Source organism: Molothrus ater, chromosome 27 (genome assembly GCF_012460135.2).
Source record: "Molothrus ater isolate BHLD 08-10-18 breed brown headed cowbird chromosome 27, BPBGC_Mater_1.1, whole genome shotgun sequence".
In the NCBI taxonomy this organism is placed as follows: Eukaryota; Metazoa; Chordata; class Aves; order Passeriformes; family Icteridae; genus Molothrus; species Molothrus ater.
This window is the reverse complement of record NC_050504.2, coordinates 3,013,014-3,026,176: the sequence shown is the minus strand read 5'-3', so window position 1 is coordinate 3,026,176 and position 13,163 is coordinate 3,013,014. Positions and strand designations below refer to the sequence as shown.

Here is a 13,163-nt window from a genome sequence, read left to right as displayed (position 1 = left end):
ACTGGGGAGAGGCTGGGGGTGCCCTTAGGGGCTTTCTAGGGCAGGGGAGATGCCCAGGGCTCTCTGACATTACTCATCCACGTTGGGGGTGCCCCTTTTGCCCATCCACTCTGCCTTCCTCACTGCTGAAAGCCTCCTCCCACCATGGCACATCCCTGGGCACTGGGAGGGCTCCTGGCACATCCCTGGGCAGATTCTCTGTGTCACAGCAGCAGCACAAGGGTGGCTGGGGTACCCCAGTGCCACCAGCCCCAGGATGAGCCCACAAACCAGCTCTGGGCACGGTGCTGGTGCCCTCGGCGGGCGCGGGCGGCTTCCGGAGCTTTCTAGGAATCGGCTCTTGCCCAAGCAGCCCTACGGGTGTGGGAGGAAGTGGCCATCCCACAGCACGGGCTCAGGCCGTGGGGTGGGGGCACTGGGGGGGCTGCATTTCATCTTTCTGAGCTGACACCAGCAGCTGCAGCCTCGCCCCAAAGTTCCATTCCCTCATCCGTCCTGTCTCTGTCCCTGTGTCCCCACAGCCTGGCCACTCTGCCTCCCTCCCACGCAAGCAGGAGACAGCGGAACAGAGAGAGAGAGAGAGAGTGCAAAAATAGAGTTTATTTCCATTTTTATCACATAGAAAAAAGCGGGTGTTTCTTGGGGCTCACCCAGCTGCAGCAATAAATACAGTACAAAACCCCCCACGCCCAGAGCTCCCACACAACCACGGGACTGGGGCTGCGTCAGGCTCAGGAGGATGGGAATGTGTCCAAGTGGCTCCTTCCGGCCAGGGATGGGCACAAATAAGTTAAACTGCAATCAGTACTCTGAGTTTAGCAGGGAAGGGGGACAGAGCAGAGTTGCAGCTCCCCAAAGTGCTGGGGCTCCCCAGAAAAGCCTCATCCTGGTGAGGCTGCTGCACCCCTATGGTTCTTCCATCTTCCCTCCCCTCCCTCCTTAATGGCTAATAAATATTAATTACTAGAAATAACACCCATCAGATGTGTCCCTGCAGGCTGCAGCCCAGACAGGGAGATGCTGCTCTGGAGCATCCTCATCCTGGGATGCTTTCCAGTGGGATGATGCAGCAGCCCCAGCAGTGCAAGCCATGGGGAAACTGAGGCACAGGCAGTGCCAGCAGCAGCTGTGGGGGCTCAGCCCAGCTCCAGAACCTCATAGCAGAGATACGCTTGTGTTTAAATATTAAACAAGGGTGATGCTGCACAGGGACCTGTGCATGGATCCACCACGGGATCCCCTGGCAGGGGGAGCATCCCCAGACAGATAAATATTAAATAGCCATAAATATTAAATAAGCAGGAAAGGGGGTGCTCCCGGGATGTCCCTCAGGTGGGACATCCACGAGCAGGGGTCAGAGGCTGGCGAGGTGCCGCAGTGCCCGGTACGCCGTCTCCAGGAACCGCTGGAAGTTGGCCAGGATGAAGAAGCCGCCGACTTGGTGGTGGAATTGGGAGGAGAAGGTGGGGACAGGGTCCTGGTGCTCTGTGGGGTACGTCACCGTGGCCAGGCCCAGGTCTTCCATCTGCAGCCAGGCAGAGGCAGAGGCATCAGCTCCAGGCCTGGAGATGCCCCCCTGCCCCAGTGTGCCCCTCCTGGGCATGCAGCCCCCACCGTGCCCACCCAACCCTGTGAATACAACCCCTGCCATGTGAATGCAGCTCCCACCATGCCCACCCAACCTTGTGAATGCAGCCCCTGCCATGCCCACCCATCCCTGTGAATGCAGCCCCTGCCATGCCCACCCATCCCTGTGGATGCAGCCCCTGCCATGCCCATCCATCTCTTGGGTTACAGCCCCCACCATTCCCACCCATCCCTGTGGATGCAGCCCCCACCGTGCCCACCCCTCCTTTGGGATGCAGCCCCTGCTTTACCCACCTGTCCCCCCCACAAAGCCCCCCCTTTGCCCCCTCACCTGCTGCTGGATGTTGGAGGACAGGTTGGCCATATCCAGCTGCAGGGTGTCCACCAGCCCAGCGTGCCCGGGCAGCAGGGCCCGGATGGTGGCCAGAGAGCCGTGGTAGACGCGGAGGCCGGCACGGATCTGGCTGAAGCAGGTCTCCTGTGGTGGGCATGGTGTGGTCAGTGGGGCTGGCCATGGCCTGGCCACCAAGACACGGAGGCTCTGGGGTGGCCCGAGCCGTGACAAAGCCGAGCAGCTCATGGCAGGGGTGGGCTGCCCGCACTCACTGCCTGGAAGGTGCGCCTGTGACACTGCTCCAGCGGCGCCTGGGCGATGTCCAGGTCCTGCCGCACCAGCAGCAGCTCGTCCTCCTTGCACAGCTGGAGGGTGTCACACTGTGGACAAAGAGGACAGAGTGAGGATACCAGAGGACCCTGACACACCCAGCACCCCCAACATCCCATCCCTGGGCTGTGGGACCCTGGCGTGGACCCGGTGCCGTGGGGATGGAGGTGTGGCTGTTGTGTAGCCAGGAGGGTCACCACATGTCCCCGGTGGGTGCCCCAACACCCCAGGGCTGAGCCTTGGGCAGTGCAGGGGACACTGCTGGCTCCTGGCCCTGCAGTGCCGATAAGGGCAGGGAGGGGGTCACCTTATCTGTGACCTCGCAGTGGCTGCCATCCCCCCTCGGCAGCGTGTGGAACTCACCACCAGGCGCTGCAGCGCAGCCGCGTCCCCGCGGATCTTGCGGGTGAACTCGAGGTTCCTCTGCAGGAAGAGCTGGAAGTCCTGGTCCCCTGAGAGCTCGGTCAGTGGTGCCCCATGCAGTGCCCACCACGGTGCCCACAGCAGCACAGCCAGCAGCAGTGCCAGCCCACCTGTGGGGACAGCAGGTCAGCACCCACCCCACAGAGCCTCAACCCCACAGCTGGGATGGGCTCAGCAGCCAGGACCACCCTGGGGATGGTGGCAGCAGCAGCGTGGCCTGGGGACAGGGCAGAGACCCCAAAAGGGGAGAGGGACCAGTGCTCCCAGTGCCAAGGGCAGCAGCAGGGGGCTCTGGATGTGTGGGTGCAGCAGGTGCTACAGGTAGGGTGGGTTTAGGGGTGCTCTGGGGGCAGTGGGGGCAGTGGGGGCAGTGGGTTTTAGGGGTGGTTTGGGGGCAGTGGGAGCAGTGGGTGCTGTGGTCTGGGGGCAGTGGGTCCTATGGGCAAAGTGGGTTTTAGGGGTGGTTTGGGTGTAATAGGAGCAGCAGGGGAAGCGGGTGCAATGGGAGCAGTGGGAGATGGGGGTGCTGCATGGCTACTCACGGGTGAGGAAGCACATGGTGGGTGCCCGGCTCGGTGTCTCCTCCTCTGTGCAGAGCGGCCCTGCCCAGCCCGGCCCAGCTCCTCTCGCTCCTGCCCGGCTGTGCTCATTGATCGGGTGGCATTTATAGCGCACGGGCCTCGGGGATTCTCACCGATGAGGCAACAGCGCGATTGCTTCACTGCCTTAATCACAGCATGCAAATCTCCCGGACCGGGTGCTCGGCCGCGGCCACAGCCTGGGGCTTTCCCGGTGCCGGTGGGCAGCGGTGCCCCTCGGTGTGGCTGCAGCCCCGGTGGAGCCCAGGCAGCGGGGCAGGTGCCGGGACAGGGCAGGAGGTGCCTCGGTGACTCATTAACCTGCTCGCCGGGCTCCCACCACGCTGGCCAGGTGGGGCAGTGCCCAGCACAGCAGGGTCATGTGCGGGGTCGCTCACAGGGTCACTCGCAGGCGGCTGGCCAAGGGGATGGTGGCTTCTCGCTGCTGCTGTCACTCTGGGGTTGTCCCCATCCCCGGCCCACGTGGGCAGCACCGCCTGGCAGCTGCCCCACACATCAGGGTGGGTGCTGGTGGTGTGACCTTCACGGTGGCGGCACCAGCTGGAGGTGGCCAAGGCGAGACCCGGTCCAGGCAGGTGCCCAGGGCTGTGGCTCCCGGGGGCAGCACCACGGGGCCAGGTCCTGCCCTGCTGGGCACTGTGGGGCCGGGTTGTGCCCAGTGCAGCACCAAGCACCGGCCCCATCGGGCTGACCCCACCCGCGAGGGGCCAAGCCCCCCCTCTGCCCCTGCGGGGAAGAGGCTTCCAGGGCAGCCCTTGGCACGGGCTGGCTGCTGCCGGCCCCGTTGCGTTGACGAGGGAATTTTGGCTCGTGCCGGTTCCCGCAAGCCCTTCCAGGATCTGCTGGCCGGGTGCCAGCTGGCCGGCTCCTGCCCGGCACGGGCCGCCCGGGGCACGGGAGGCACCCGCTCCCCTCACAGCCCCGGCCAGGGTGAGCCCAGGGCAGGATTGGGCTGGGGAGGCTCATTCTGCACCCCTGACCCCTGCCTGGGTCCCATCGCTGCCCTCCTGGGGGCTGTGGGGACAGGGATAGGGATGGGGACAGGGATGGGGACAGGGAGCCCGGTCTGAGCAAGTTGCAGGTGTTGGCGGGCACTGGGATGGGCCACACACCCAGCAGGGTAATTTGTGGGGTACAGTTTGTGGGGTACAGTTGGTGGGTACAGCACCAGTCCCAGAAGCTGGAAGTCCTGGAAGTTTCTGCCTCCAGCTGGGAAATAAACCCCCATCAGCTGCAGCCAATCCATGAGTACCAAGCAGAGCCTTCCTGGCACAGCCAGGTGTGAACTCTAAAAATTACTGCTGACCTCCCTTCGAACCTGGCAGCACTAAACGTTCTGCCCTCTGGGTGTGTGAAAGGACCTTGCCAGCAGAGAACGTTCATGGGATTTTTGGGAGAAACAGCCACCCCAGCTGTGCCTGTCCCCACCGTGGTGGCCATTGAGGGGCTCAGTGTGGTCCCCTCAGTCTGGGCACTCACGGGACCAGCCCGGAGGGTGAGGATCTGCCCTCTCAGCAGGATGGTGCTTTCAGGAATTGTGCTGGGGGCGTGGGGGGGTTGAATCAGTGCCCAAAGGCCCTGTCAGCTTTCCAAGGAAGGAAGTGGTTTCAAATCCGAAACTGGGGGTGTTGGGGGATGGGGGAGGAGGTAGGCCCAGCAACCCCCCCAACCATGGGGCTGGAGCTGCTCGGTCCAGGGACTGTTCCAAGAACCCACCCCGCTCTGTTCCAGCCTCGTGGCCACCCTTCCTCTTTACCCTCAGCCTCTTCCTGACATCTGCCAACTGCCCAGTGCTCCTGGGATGTCCCTGTGTCCCAGTGCCAGCCCCAGCCCCTCCTAGGCTGGGCTCTTGCCTTCTCTGGTGTCCCCCAGAAACCCCCAGAGCGGGAATGGGCTGGGACAGCCCCGCTCTTGACCTGCAGCCCTGGCTGCCCTCCCGGCCTGGGCGGGGCTGGGAGATTCCCAGATTTTCTCAGAGAACCATCCCAGATGCTGACGGGACCCACCTGGAGTGGCTGTATGGCCCCTGTCCCCATCAACCCCCAGGGCTGGTGGGGCACAAAGCGGGCTCTGTGCCTTTCCCAATGGAATCCTCCTGGGATACCATCCTGGAGGCCACTCCCAGCACCACTGAGACAAAGCTCCAGGATGGCCTGACCCAGATCCAGTCCCATCTCTGGTGCCTAGCCCCAGGGAGAGAGAGCAGAGACCCCAAACCAGCCCCATGCCGCTTCCCCATCCCAACAAACCCACAGCAGGAGCCACCATGGCTGGTGTTTTTCCATCTTTTATTTTAAAAGTCATAATTGAAGTTTAACAAAGTTTGACCCCATTGTGGGAGCTGGGAGGGCACCAGTGGAGACCCCACTCCTGCTCCCTCCAGCCCCGCTCCCCTCGCTGTCCCCCGGCATCGGCTCCGATGTCACCACAGGGATCCTTTTAAGGATGTTTTATTGGGGAGGGGGTCCCACCACAAGTGCAGGTGGTCAGGGGGTGTGGGCCCAGGGAACCCCCTGTGTCCCCTCCCACAGTACAGACATGCAGGGATTTATAAAAGGGGGTCTGTGGGGGACGGAGGGCCCTGCTCAGCCACCATCTGTCCAAGGGACAAATAAAAAAGCACAGCCAGGGCCCAGGGTCACGGGAAACCGTCGTCATCGTCCTCTGCCATCTCCTTGGCAAACTCCAGGTCCTGCTGCTCACGCTCCCGGCGCTCCTGGAAAGCAAAGGCCGAGGTTGGTGGCAGGTGGGGACAGGAGCCACATTCTTCCCGTGGCCGTGGTGGCCGCAGAGATCTCACCTCTGCAGATTCCAAGTCCTTGTTGTAAGATTTGGGTGGGAACCTCATGGCCTAGAGAAAAAGAGGAGGAGCAGCTCAGAGCTGAGCCAGCCCTGAGCCACGTCCTGCTGTCCCCATCAGGGACCTGGGGACAGGCTGTGCTCACCTTCACCGACATGTTGTGGATGTCGAGGCAGAAGGAGATGCGCTGGTGGAAGGCCAGCTGGGGCTCCCGCGTGGAGTAGATGTCGATCATCTCCTTGGACTGCACGTAGCCCTTCTCGTGGTTGATGCTGGCCTCGATCACGCCGTCCCGGATGGCCTGCGAGCCCGGGCACGGGGCAGGGCACAGGGTGTCCCCAAGGGCTCACACAGAGCGGGCACGTGGAGCCCTGAGCGTCCCCCAGCTCTCCCTGGAGGAGCCTCAACCCAAACCCAGCGGTGCTGCAGGGAGGGGTGTGGGGGAACGGGGCAGGGTGGGGGGCTGGGGGCACCCTGGGGTCCCACAGGGAGGGGATTCCCTGTGCTGGTACCTTGGCAACGATGAACTCGGCATCCTCGGGGCTGTCCAGCTGCAGCTTCTGGGCGATGTCAGCCAGGGAGATGCGGGAGTAGGAGAGGCTGATCATGCGGACACCTGCAGGAGAAGGGAAGGGGATGCAGCCCCTCAGGCCTGCCCAGCCTGCTGGGGGTCCCCAAACACCCTCCTACCTGTCTTGATGACATTGTGCCTCAGCCGAATGATCAAGGTGTAGGTGCCATCGGCCTGGAACTTGTCCCCAAACTGGTCAAGGACTTGGTTGAACTTGGCCAGGTTCCCTGTCCTGACGGCTGGAGGGAAGAGGGTGGGAGTGGGGGAAGGAGAAAGGCTGGGGAAAGCGAGTCAGGGCCGGCTGACTTCCTCCTTCTCCTCCTTCCCAAGGGGCATCTGCATCCAACTCCCATCAAGAGAGACAATTCCCACTGGGTCCCTTCCCACTGAGGATATTCCATGATTGTATGACACTGCAGGAAGGACAGACAGGCAGGGGTGGGCAGCCATACCCTGGGTCAGCAGGAAGTAGGGCATGAGCGAGCGCTTGAGCGAGGGCTGCCGGAACTGGAGCCTGTCCGGGATCTCCCCGAGGAGCAGCTCCACCACGATGAGCAGCTTGTGCACCTGGGGCAGAGCAGGACTCTGAGTGAGTCCCCATGGAGCCTGAAACCATCCCTGTCCCTGTGCATTCCAAGAGGTCTTGCACTCATCCCCGCGGGGCACAAGACTCCAGGAGATCCCAAACCTGTTCCTGTCCCTGTGGGGCCTGGAAGGTCCCAGATTTGTCCCTGGGAAGTTCCAAACCTAGGAGGTCCTGCACCTGTCATCCCTGCAGGGCCCAACACCCTGGGAGGTCCCAAACCTGTCCCCATGGGGCCTCACCCTGGCAGATCCCACACCTGTCCCTGCGGAGCCCAACCCTGGGGGGGTCCCAGATCTCATCCTGAAAGGTGCCAAGCCTGGGAGGCCCCAGAACCATCCCTGTGGAGCCCAACCCTGGACCTGAGCCTGGGAAGTCCCAAATCCCAGGGGACCTGACATCCAAGGAGGTCCCAAACCTGGGAGATCCCAAACTTAACTCCATGGGGCCTGACATCTCAGAAGGTCCCAAACCTTGGAGTTCCCAACCCAAGTTCCATGGTGCCTGACATCCCAGAAGGTCCCACATCCAAGCCCTGTGAGATCCCAACACTGAGGAGTCCCAAACCTGGGAGTTCTCAAACCTGGGAGTTCCCAAACCAAATTCCATGGCGCCTGACATCCCAAAAGGTCCCAAACCTTGGAATTCCCAAACCAAATTCCATGGTGCCTGACATCCCAGAAGATCCCAAACCTTAAGAGTTCCCAACCCAAATTCCATGGGGCCTGACATCCCAGAAGGTCCTACATCCAAGCCCTGTGAGATCCCAAACCTTGGAGTTTCCAACCCAAGTTCCATGGAGTTCCCAACCCAAGTTCCATGGTGCCTGACATCCCAGAAGGTCCCACATCCAAGCCCTGTGAGATCTCAAACCTGGGAGTTGCCCAAACCAAATTTCATGGTGCCTGACCTCCCAGAAGGTCCCAAACCTTGAGTTCCCAAACCAAATTTCATGGTGCTTGACAACCCAGAAGGTGCCACATCCAAGCCCTGTGAGATCCCAGCCCCGAGGGGTCTCAGCCCCAAGCCAGGGGGCTCCTGCCCCCTCCTCACTCACCGTCTGCTTGAAGCCCACGGCCGTGTGCTGCGGGGCCTTGCGCAGGGCGTTGGTCATGGTGCGCCGTGCCTCCGAGTACTCCAGCTGGATGGCCTTGATCCGCCCTGCGCCCACACGGGGCGGGTGGGGAAAGCCACCCAGTGAATCCAACCTGACCTACACGGATGGGGCTCCAAATCCTGCCTGGAAGCCCCACCTCCAGCTGATCAAAGGGGTTCTCTGAGGAACCGGAGGTGCCGGGAGGAAGGGCAGGCACCGAGCCTCGCTCACCTGTGTAGTACAGGTACCGAGCCCACTCGTTGTTGTTGGCCTGCTCGGGGAACACGGATTTGGAGACGAGTTTTTCAGCCTGGTCGTAGAGGTTGTAGTGGAGGTAATTCCTCAGGAGCAGGTTCAGGAGCGTGGCCTGGCCGTCGGCGTCGTGGCGCAGCGTGGCCGTGCGGAGCCGGGCGTGCAGGAAGCTGCGGGGTGGGACAGGGAGTCAGGGAAGAGGGAGGAAAACAGGGGGATCAAGCTCAGGGACAGCCCCCCACAGGAAGAGGGAGGAAAACCAGGGGGAACAAGCCGCAGGGATCCTTTTAAGGATGTTTTATTGGGGAGGGGGTCCCACCACAAGTGCAGGGTCAGGGGTGTGGGCCCAGGGAACCCCCTGTGTCCTCTCCCACAGTACAGACATGCAGGGATTTATCAAAGGGGGTCTGTGGGGGGACCGAGGGCCCTGGAGTTTAGTTTGGGATCTCCTCCCATAGGAAGAGGGAGGAAAACAGGGGGATCAAGCTCAGGGACAGCCATCCCACCTGCGGACCACGTCGAGTTTGTTGAGGAATTCGTAGATGCGGGAGTGGTAATAGTAGCACTTGGCCACCACCAGGTCCAGGGCCCGGCGGTTCTGGGAGCTGATCTTCTGCATCAGGTCATCGGACACCTTCTGAGCCTGAGGGACAGCAAGGGAGGTCAGAGCAGGGGGACTGATCCCAGGAGGGGCAGAGACCGCCCGGGCTGTGGGGAACAAGCAAACACTGCTGGGATGAGGGACAGCATGGGACAGAGGCAGGGGATGCTGAGGGGGGCAGCTCAGGGTCTCACCTCGGGGTACCTCTTGCTGTTCATCAGGTAGATGACGAGCAGCAGCTGCAGGTAAGCCTCCACCTCTGGCAGGAGAGGGGCTGAGGCTGCTTTTCCTGTCCGTGGGCGGAACTGCAGCTCAGCTTCTGTGTCCATGGACTGAGGGGAGAGAGAAATTCGGGATCACTGTCCCTGTGTGGAGACAGCTCTGCTCCAGGTGTGACAGCAGCCAGCCCAGGACTGCAAGGATCTGTCCCTGCTCACAGGTGTGTCTGAGCAGAGGGGCTGCTCATCCCCAGTGTCCCCAAACCCCACTGCCCTACTCCAGAGGCTCCTTGGAGAGGGAAAGAATCATGGAATTCCAGGCTTTTTTGGGTTGGAGGGGCCTTGAAGTTCATCCCTACCCTGCCATGGGTAAGGACACCTTCCACTAAATGAGGTTGCTCCAAGCCTTGTCCAACCCAGCCATGGACACTTCCAGGGATGGGGCAACCACAACTTTCCTGAGAAATCCATTCTGGTGCTTCACTGCCCTCACAGGGAAGAATTTCTGGCCAATATCCCATCTGATCCTGCCCTCTGTCAGTAGCAAGCCATTCCTCCTTGTCCTGTCACTCCAAGCCCTTGCAAATAGCCCCTCTCCATCTTTCCTGTTGCTTCTTCAGATACTGGGAGGCCACAATTAGGTCACCCCTAAACCTTCTCTTCTTCAGGCCGAACAATCCCAATTTTCCCTGTTCTTTCTCACAGCTGAGCTGCCCCATCCCTTTGATTATCCTCTGGATTCACTCCTACACCTCTACATCCTTCCTGTGCTGGGGCAGTGTCGTTGCAGGCTCCCAGCTGGGTAATAATTAGCATTGACTCTACGATTGCAGAATGCTGATCAATTGTTTTATTCTACTAGATTATACTATACTCATTAAGAAGCTCATCACCTTTACAGACAGTCTGATACAGCTTTGACTTAATTGGTCAGTCTCTTTAAACACCACCACCAGTCTAATCAAGAAATCCCCCCTTGGTAAATAATCTCCATAACACATTCCACACGTGCACAACAACAGGTGCAGCAAGTGGAGATAAGAATTGTTTCTCATTCTTTTCTCTGATTTTCCCACAGGAAAATGCCTGGGGAAGTCCTCAGTTGCTCTCTGTGGCCAGAGAGCTGCTGCCACAGGGGGTAGGGGGGTGTCACCAGAGCAGGGCAGGGGTGAGGGCAGCAGGTGTCCCTACCTCCTCCAGGAATCCCAGCAGGAAGTCCCTGACAGTGCAGTTGGAGGTGAAGAAGCCGTGGATGGCCTTGTGCAGCACGTTGGGGTTGAGGCGGCGGGAGGTGGAGGGCAGAGCCCGCAGGGCCCTCAGGACGTAGCGCGGCTCCTTCCCCGACACCGCCTTCTCCAGCTGCTTCACGTGCTCCTTAATGTCTGTGGGGGCACACACGGACACCCCTCAGCCCAAACCCTCTGCCAGCAGCACCCCAGAGCAAAGCCAGGGCTGCCCCTTCACCCTGTCCTGCTGTTCTGAGCTCCCTCTGCCCATGCCCTTGGTGTCCCCAGTGACCCACCTGCCCTGTTTGGAGCTTCACATGCTCCTTAATGTCTGTGGGGGCACACATGGACACCCCTCAGCCCAAACCCTCTGCCAGCAGTACCCCTGAGCAAAGCCAGGGCTGCCCCTTCACCCTGTCCTGCTGTTCTGAGGTGCCTCTGCCCTTGGTGTCCCCAGTGACCTGCCCTGCTCTCAGGGCTGGCCCTGTTTGGAGCAGGGGGGTGGTGAGGCCCTTGCAGTTTTCTTCCTCCTTGCCTCTCTCTGTCCCCTCACAGCAGCCCCCCTGTCCCTCACAGTCTGTCCCCAAACACCCTCACAGAGCCACCCCAATTCCCTTCTACAGTGATGCCCCCAAAACACAATTCCATCCTCCATTCTCCAGTGACCCCAAAACCAACCTCCCCCTTCCTTTCCCTCACACACTGCCCCAATCACCCTTCTCCAGTGTCTCCCGCACAGAAAACACAGCTCCCATCTCCATTTCCCTCCCTAAATCCCTTTCCCTATACTGACACCCCCCAAACACACCTCCCCTCTCCCTTTCCCACACGGTGCCCCCCATCTCCCCTTCCCCAAAGTGTCCCCTCCCCTAAACTCACATTTCTCTTTCCCTCAGAGCCCCCACCACTGATTCCACCATTCCCCTCCTCCATCATCTTCCCAGCCCCTTTCCCAGCCTCCCTCAAGTACCTCCACCCTGACCCCCTCCCCAACCCCCTCAGGGCTTCCTGTACCTCCCCCAGTCCCCCTCCTCCAACACCCCCTCTCAGGGCTTCCCCCGATCTGTGCCAGGCCCCAACCCCCCTCAGTCCCCCCCTCATCCCCACAGACACCCCCATTACAACAACAACCCCCCCCCTCACCCTCCAGCGTGATCGCGTCCAGCTCCCGCTGCGGCTGCCGCTCTCCGGCCGCCTCGGGGGCCACCGGCGCCGCCTCCTCGTGCATCTCGACGTCGGGGGGTGCGGGCGGGGGTCCCTCCGGGGGTGCCTTGGCCTTGTCGCCGCGGCGGCGGGACGCGCCGTCCTGCTTCATGGCGTGACACTGCACAACGGGCCGCCAGGCGCGACCAGCCGAGCGACGAGCGACACACGATCGTCTCCTTCCGCCTTTCGCTCGGCCGTTTCCGCTCGCGCTCGGGTTGTTCCGTCGCGCTTTCGGATAGCTCAGGCACCGCTCGGAGAGTTCCGTCGCGCCCGCTCGTGGAGTTTCGTGATGCTCTCGGGTGTTTCCGTCTCGCTCGTAGATTTTCGCCTGCATTTTCGGGCGTTATTGCCGAGCCCTCTCGGAAGGTTCCGGTATCGATCGGCTTCTTTCGCCTCTCTCCTTCGGGAATCTCCGTAGAGCTTTCGGGCGTTTCCGCCGGGTGCTGAGCTGTTCCCGCCTTTTGGGGGCGCGGGCGAGTCTTCGCTGAGGTCCCGTGAGGGGCTGGGCTGTGAGGGGGCATCCTGTGAAGGGTCCTGTGAGGGGCTGGTCTGTGAGGGGGCATCCCGTGAAGGGTCCTGTGGGGGGCTGGTCTGTGAGGGGGCATCCCGTGAAGGGTCCTGTGAGGGGCTGGTCTGTGAGGGGGCATCCCGTGAAAGGTCCCGTGAGGGGCCCCGCTGGGACCAGGTCGGGGGTCCCGTGAAGGGTCCAATGAGGGGCTGGGCTGGGATCGGGGATTCTGTGAAGGGTCCCATGAGGGGCCAGGCTGGGACCGGGTCGGGGGTCCTGTGAAGGGTCCCATGAGGGGCCGGGCTGGGACCGGGTCGGGGGTCCTGTGAAGGGCTTGTCTCTGAGGGGGGATCCCGTGAAGGGTCCCGTGAGGGGTTGGGCTGGGATGGGGGATTCTGTGAGGGGTCCCATGAGGGGCCGCGATGGGATCGAGGATTCTCTGAGCGGTCCCTTGTGGTCCATGTGGGGTTGGGCTGGGACCGCGAATCCTGCAAAGGGTCCCTTGTGGACTTGGGGATCCTGTGAGGGGCTGGGCTGGGATCGGGAATCCTGTGAGTGAGGAGGGGGCTGGGAGCAGGGGTCAGGTTGAAGCTGGGGGTTCTGTGAGGGGTCTGGTCTGGGACTGGAGCCAAAGGGTTTCATGGTGGTTCCAGGTTGGAGCTGGGCTCCCCTCGTAGCTGTTGCAAGGCAGAGCCTGGTCACTGGTGCTCCCAGAGCCGTCAGTCCACACACAGGTGAGCAGTGCTGCCCTTGCTGCAGGCACCCATGGCCTCCAGAGACCCTCCCAGAGCTCCACAGCCTGAGGGACTCCCCTGACTTCTCCCCAGGA

At 61.7% G+C, this 13,163-nt stretch overlaps 2 protein-coding genes across 2 annotated transcripts; both read right to left on the bottom strand.

Moving 5' to 3' along the window:
- Positions 1–1,354: 1,354 nt before the first annotated feature.
- On the bottom strand, positions 1,355–3,232 carry CSF3 (colony stimulating factor 3). The gene is made up of 5 exons (XM_036399149.1): positions 3,217–3,232; positions 2,615–2,784; positions 2,194–2,301; positions 1,919–2,065; positions 1,355–1,525 (listed from the first exon to the last, which is right to left on the bottom strand). The coding sequence occupies exons 1-5, from the start codon at positions 3,230–3,232 to the stop codon at positions 1,355–1,357; spliced, it is 612 nt and encodes a 203-aa protein (XP_036255042.1).
- A 2,312-nt stretch (positions 3,233–5,544) lies between these two features.
- Positions 5,545–11,967, bottom strand: PSMD3 (proteasome 26S subunit, non-ATPase 3). The gene is made up of 12 exons (XM_036399093.2): positions 11,764–11,967; positions 10,586–10,776; positions 9,371–9,508; positions 9,082–9,218; positions 8,555–8,745; positions 8,285–8,388; positions 7,097–7,211; positions 6,764–6,883; positions 6,586–6,689; positions 6,219–6,374; positions 6,074–6,124; positions 5,545–5,989 (listed from the first exon to the last, which is right to left on the bottom strand). The coding sequence occupies exons 1-12, from the start codon at positions 11,933–11,935 to the stop codon at positions 5,912–5,914; spliced, it is 1,557 nt and encodes a 518-aa protein (XP_036254986.1). The 5' UTR covers positions 11,936–11,967; the 3' UTR covers positions 5,545–5,911.
- Between the last annotated feature and the right edge of the window lie 1,196 nt (positions 11,968–13,163).